Raw genomic sequence first — 6,197 nt, 5'->3', positions numbered from 1 at the left:
TGGTGCATGAGGGGAGAAGAGTGGCTGTCGTTTACCTCCGCTTCAGCATGGCTCTTGGTGTGGTCTCCCTCAATAGTCTTCTTCTCAAGCTAGGCCATTGCAGCCTGGATGGACAGACAAACAGATGGGCAAAAGGCCAGTTGGATGCTGAGGCCGAGACAGCAGTGGTGATTGTGAACGAAGTTCAGAAAGTTGAAACTTGGAGGTTTGTGTGTTGCCGAGTGCATTCATGTTCCCGAGATGTGCTCTGTGCCTTGTGAAAGGTGAAAAATGCCGCCTTCTTCTCGAGGGCAATGTCACTGATGCTTGCAGAACCCCTTCTGACTGCACAGGGGAGATGCTCTGCAGGCCACCTCCTTTGATAGCATGCAATGAAAGGGACAGGCCAGAAAGCCAAGGAAGCGTGATGGAGCATTCGCAATGAAGCTGTCCACAGTGGGTGAGACCTAAGCCTTCAGCAACTGCCCTTTCATGATGGCAATGCTGTTATGGACGTCAGCTCTGCCACAGAAGCACCCACTGCTTGTCCCCGCCTGCTGGCACAAACTGCCCCACACCAGGACTATATCAAGCTGCCAGTGCTCTCAGGCCTTACACCAACAGAAGGGCTCAGAAGGAGCGAGTGGAAGAGGAAAGTGAGCAGCTCGGAAAGACCAAGTGCTGGTGCTGCCTGGCAGTGCTGCTGTGCCAGGACTCTCTTCCCCTCCACCTCTGCACACAGGCACTGCCCCTGCAGCTCCAGAGAAGGTCTCAGTAAAGGACCTGGGACAAACAAGTCACTGCAGGGTCGTTTATTTTGTTTTAAAACACAGAGAGCACAGCTCGTCATTACACAGTCTCTGAGTCACACAGGACAGGTAGATACTGACTTAGGAATGGTATGAGTAATGGCATTTCTTTGTGGACAACATTATTGCAACGAAGAGAAGCTAAAAACTAAACCAATCAAACTACCAAAGTCAGGCTGGGCCTATAGTGCTTTACACTGAGAGTGATATACAGAATAAGATGGGCAGTTTATTGCTGCTTAAAGCCATCCAGTCACCAGTTTCCACACTGCATCCTTGAGCTCCTGGTTCCTCATGCTGTAGATGAGGGGGTTCACTGCTGGAGGCACCACTGAGTACAGAAGTGATACCACCAGATCCAGGGATGGAGAGGAAAAGGAGGGGGGCTTCAAGCAGGCAAACACTGCCGTGGTGATAAACAGGGAGACCACGGCCAGGTGAGGGAGGCACATGGAAAAGGCTTTGTGGTGTCCCTGCTCAGAGGGGATCCTCAGCACGGCCCTGAAGATCTGCACATAAGACACCACAAGGAAAACAAAACACACACAGAATAAACAGATGCTAACCACAAGAAGCCCCATTTCGCTGAGGTAGGCATCTGAGGAGGAGAGCTTGAGGATCTGGGGGATTTCACAGAAGAACTGGTCCAAAGCATTGCCTTGGCAGAGGGGTAGGGAAAATGTATTGGCAGTGTGCAAGAGAGAGTTGAGAAACCCAGTGCCCCAGGCAGCTGCTGCCATGTGGACACAAGCTCTGCTGCCCAGGAGGGTCCCGTAGTGCAGGGGTTTGCAGATGGCCACATAGCGGTCATAGGCCATGACGGTGAGAAGACAAAATTCTCCTCCAATGAAGAAGACAAAGAAGAAGAGCTGTGCAGCACATCCCGAGTAGGAGATGGCCCTGGTGTCCCACAGGGAATTGGCCATGGCTTTGGGGAGAGTGGTGGAGATGGAGGCCAGGTCTATGAGGGAGAGGTTGAGGAGGAAGAAGTACATGGGGGTGCGGAGGCGGTGGTCACAGGCTATGGCAGTGATGATGAGGCCGTTGCCCAGGAGGGCAGCCATGTAGATGGCCAGGAAGAGCCAGAAGTGCAAGAGCTGCAGCTCCCGTGTGTCTGTGAAGGCCAGGAGGAGGAAATCGGTTATGGAGCTGCCGTTGGACATTTTTCCCTTTGGGAATGCGAACCTGTCCAAGAAGGAAAGCACAATGAGAAGTTAGGGGAGACTTCTCAGAGGTAAAGCCCACGCCATTTCTCATTGCAATCCCCCTCCCTGAGCTGAATGAGGAATGTTCCAGATAATTTTTCAGCCATACGAACTGAATGACATGGTGCCTCACAGCTTGGGCACCTAGTTCCCATGAAGACACCTCCCGGGCAGGACCCTGAGAGCTGGTGTCAGAACAGAAGCTGACCTGCAGCCCCACCTCAACCCCACAGAGGAAGAGCACAACAGAAAGGTGGGGAAACTTGGAAGAAAACTGCAGTGCTCCAAAAAAATGAAGTAAGAAGAGAAAGGCAGATGGGCATGCTGTGGAGCCTTTTCCTTACCCAGCTTTGCTCTCCACCTCACTGACAGTGACACTGTAGGGCATTTGTCTGTGTTGTTCTGTGTTAATTGTAGGGCACATGCACTTCTCCTCGACTGGAGGTCCAGCTGCCAAGGATGTGACTCATGCCCTGGATCCCATGGCCTTGGGGGAACAGGCTTTGCTGGGTGGGAGAGGAGACCAGGGGGTTTGCTCCAGAGAAGGTGTCTGCACTGCAGGGGATGGCAGGGAGGTGCCCAAATCCCCCCTCCCACGGCATTTCTGGGAGCAGCTCCTGCTCACTCCCTGCCCAAGCCTCTGTCTCTGCTGCCAGAAGCTGTCCCTGACAGGAGATGGTTCTCTGTCCCCAGGCCTCTTTGTTGTAATCACTCACAGACCCCATCCCACCCGCTGTGTGCTCAGCTCTGACCCGCAGAGCCCTCCTGGCAGCAGGGCACTGCCCAGGGGCATCTCTGTGTCTGCAGCAGCTAAGGAGCAGCTCAGACAAGTGCTAAGGAGAACTGGAGTCTCCGGGCCTTTTCCACAAGGGAGACAGAAATTCCCATCTGCCACAGCCCACCCAGTCAACCACGAGGAGAAAACTCAAAGCACAGACTCCTTCCCATTCAGGTAAATGTTGCCTCAATGTTCTTCTTCAAAAGGACCCTCTGCAAATGTCCTGGGGGTGATCTGGAGCTGTGAGCAGCCCTCAGCCACACAGCAACCTGTTGACAGCAGGAAGATCCTGACCTACCTTGCCAATGCCTGCTCCTTCCACCCACAGCTTCTCCCCACAGCGCCATGGGCAGCTCCCTGGGCAGGCTGAGTGCTGACCCTGGCAGGCGGCAGAGTCCCTGCCCCAGCACACAGCTCCTGGGGTGCAGGGACCCTGCTCGGAAGGACAGCCCTGGGCACCCCTGGCTGCACACCCACCTTCACACCCTGCAGTTCTCCCTGGGAGAAGGCAGCCATCATGCCCTGTCCCTCTGATGGTGCAGCAGGGAAGCCCTGCTCTGGAGCACATCCTTCTCCTCCATTCCTGCCATGTTGATGTGCCAGTTCTAGGAGATCCCTCCAGGATGGGCCCTGTAGCCAAAGACTTACTGTGTTAAGGGCTGGGAAGATTTCTCCTCCTTCGCTCTATGCAGTTTCCCACTCCTGGCTCTCTGTAGCCTCTCTGTCTCACTCCTCTTCCCTTGGTGCCTGCAGGCAGTGCCCTCAGCCCTGCTGCGCTTTGCAGAGGAGCTGCTCCTGGGCAGAGCTGTCTCTCTGCAGCGCTGCCCACTTGCCAGGAGCTCCCTCCATCCCAGGAGCCCAGCCCAGCTCAGCAGCAGAGGCCCAGCCCAAGGCAGCACTTTCTCTGCCCCTCTGGGCTCCCTCCAGGTGTCCCTGGGGCTCCAGGGCTGACAGCTCCTGAAAGGCAGCAGGGTCCTGCATGGGGAACACAATTTCAAGTAGAAAGATTTAATCACCAACTGTCCCTCTCTAAACACTGGGCAGACCAGTTCCTGCAGTGGGAATTGCTCTACCAGAGTGCACGGGTCTATGGGAGGTGTCAATGTTCCCCTCTGGACACTTATATCCCTGTCCCATTGTCAGGCAGGAGAGGTTGGCAGTGATGGGCAGGGGATCATTTCCACCTGTGTGGGGCAGGGATTCAGCTCAGTGTGCTGGTTTTGGCTGGGGCAGAGTTAGTTTTTTTCAGAGTAGCTGGGATGGGGCAATGTTTTGGATTTGTGCTGGGAACAGTGTTGATAATACAGGGATGTTTTCGTTACTGCTGAGCAGTGCTTACACAGAGTCAAGGCCTTTTCTGCTTCTCCCACCACCCCACCAGTCAGTAGGCTGGGGGTGCACGAGAATCTGGGAGGGGACACAGCCGGGACAGCTGACCCCAACTGGCCAAAGGGCTATTCCATACCGTATGACATCATGCTCAGCCTATAAAGCTGGGGGAAGAAGAAGAAATGGGGGGATGTATGGAGTTATGGCGGTTGTCTTCCCAAGTAACCGTTACGTGTGATGGAGCCCTGCTTTCCTGGAGATGGCTGAACACCTGCCTGCCAATGGGAAGGAGTGAATGAATTCCTTGCTTTGCTTTGCTTGCGTGCACAGCTCTTGCTTTCCCTATTCAACTGTCTTTATCTCAACCCATGAGTTTTCTCATTTTTGCTCTTCCAATTCTCTCCCCCATCCTGCTGGGGGGGAGTGAGTGAGCGGCTGTGTGGTGCTTAGTTGCTGCCTGGGGTTAAACCACGACACGGGGTCAGTGCAGGCATCTCGGCTCTCAGCAGTAGCCCTGAAGCTGGAGGGGCATTCAGCTTGTCCCATGCACCCCACAGACCCACATGAGCTGGGATTCCTCTTGGCTCAGCTCAGAATGGACAAAAGAGGTGGGAGCTCTTTGTTTAAGCTGCCATGCTAGTTAATGGAGATGGAGGCCAGGAGTGGGTTGCTCAGGTGGAGACACCTGGTGCCATTTGAGGTGCCACAGATGGTCCAAGGCATGTGCAGGTGACTGCAAGCTGTAATGGAACAATTGTGAGGGACAGGGTGGTGTCTGGGGGCAACATCTTGGAGGCAGCTGGGGAATTCCTATGGCCAACTGAAATGACAGCAGACGCTGACATTTAGTTCAAAGAATCCTGTCCGTGATCAGTATGTTCAGGGCAGCCCACAGAGATATTCCTCTGACCAAACTGAGGCATCTGCCATAGCGAAGGCTAAGTCTCTCTCCTTCTCTTCTCCCTCAGCTGTGTTTCCTAGATCTTCGCTGACTGTAATGTCTTGTGGTCTCCTTTCAGAGCTGCACAGCCCTGCTCTGCTTATCTCTGGCGCTGGTGAGAGCAGGCTTTGCTCACTCTGCACGCACCTCATGTCAGCTACCTCAGCATCTACATCTGCATCTCCTATCATTATTTCCCATATGATCCATCTAGCATATACTCCAAGCACATCTCTGCTGTGAAGAAAAGCCATCGTGTATATGGGCTCTTGGGACCTCAGAGGGGCAGACTGTGGCCTGTCCTGGGGACCTTCAGGAGGGATCTCATGAGCAGGAGGACGGATAGGCAGCAGAGCTCAGCACAGCTGGTCTTTAAGGACAACCTCCTGCAAGCACAGCAGTGGTCCATGCGGATATTCAGTGGACTCTCATAAGGGACTTGAGTGGCACCAAGATGAGCTGTTACTGCTGAAGTTACAGTTAAAGAGGGAAAACCAGACTCTGTGGGGCCACTGCAGAATTTAGCAAGAGCAGGTGTAGACAGGTCTGAGATACAATATGTGGCCTTTGGCTCAGTCTTCGTCAGCAAGGTCTCCCAGGCCTTTTTGCCTTGAGGCAGGACCCATGGAGAACAAGCAGCAGTGGGTGGGGATCAAATCAGGGGTCACCTGAGCAAACTCAACTCTTTACCAGTCCATGGGACTGGAGGGACTCCATCCAAGGGTGCTGAGAGAGTAGGCAGAAAGTCACAGTGACACTGCTCTGTGCCACTTTGGGCAGGTCATCAGGGGAACTCCCCGAGGACTTGCAAAAAGCAAACATTGCATGCATCTTTCAAAACAGCCCCAAGGATGAGCTGGAGAAGTACAGGCTGTTCACCCTCCTTTTGGTTGAGGCATGTGTCCCAGAGCGTGTCCTCTTGGATCCCATTTCTGGGTTTCTGAAAGAGAAGGTGACTGGATTTACTCAGGTAGATCATGCCTGACCATCTGCGCTGCTCTCTGAGATGAAAGGGTTGTACTTCTGGGTGAGGGGAGAGCAGTGCATGTCGTTTACCTGGACTTAAGCAAGGTTTTTAACACCATGCCCCACGATATGTTTTCATCTGTGTTATGATATTATGGTCAGTCTGGGTGGGTAAGTAGATGGATCACAAA

General features: G+C 53.7%; 1 protein-coding gene across 1 annotated transcript; it reads right to left on the bottom strand.

Annotated features, from left to right (window-relative positions):
- Positions 1 to 1,027: 1,027 nt before the first annotated feature.
- On the bottom strand, positions 1,028 to 1,951 carry LOC309603294 (olfactory receptor 14J1-like; the record flags this gene model as incomplete). Its single annotated transcript, XM_082338176.1, has 1 exon — positions 1,028 to 1,951. One exon carries the CDS (start codon positions 1,949 to 1,951, stop codon positions 1,028 to 1,030), a length of 924 nt encoding a protein of 307 aa, XP_082194302.1.
- Between the last annotated feature and the right edge of the window lie 4,246 nt (positions 1,952 to 6,197).

This window comes from Platalea leucorodia (assembly GCF_965183815.1).
Source record: "Platalea leucorodia genome assembly, contig: HAP1_HAP1_SCAFFOLD_46, whole genome shotgun sequence".
NCBI classification, from domain to species: Eukaryota; Metazoa; Chordata; class Aves; order Pelecaniformes; family Threskiornithidae; genus Platalea; species Platalea leucorodia.
The sequence above is the reverse complement of the archived record's forward strand: the minus strand, read 5'-3'. Positions and strand labels throughout refer to the sequence as shown.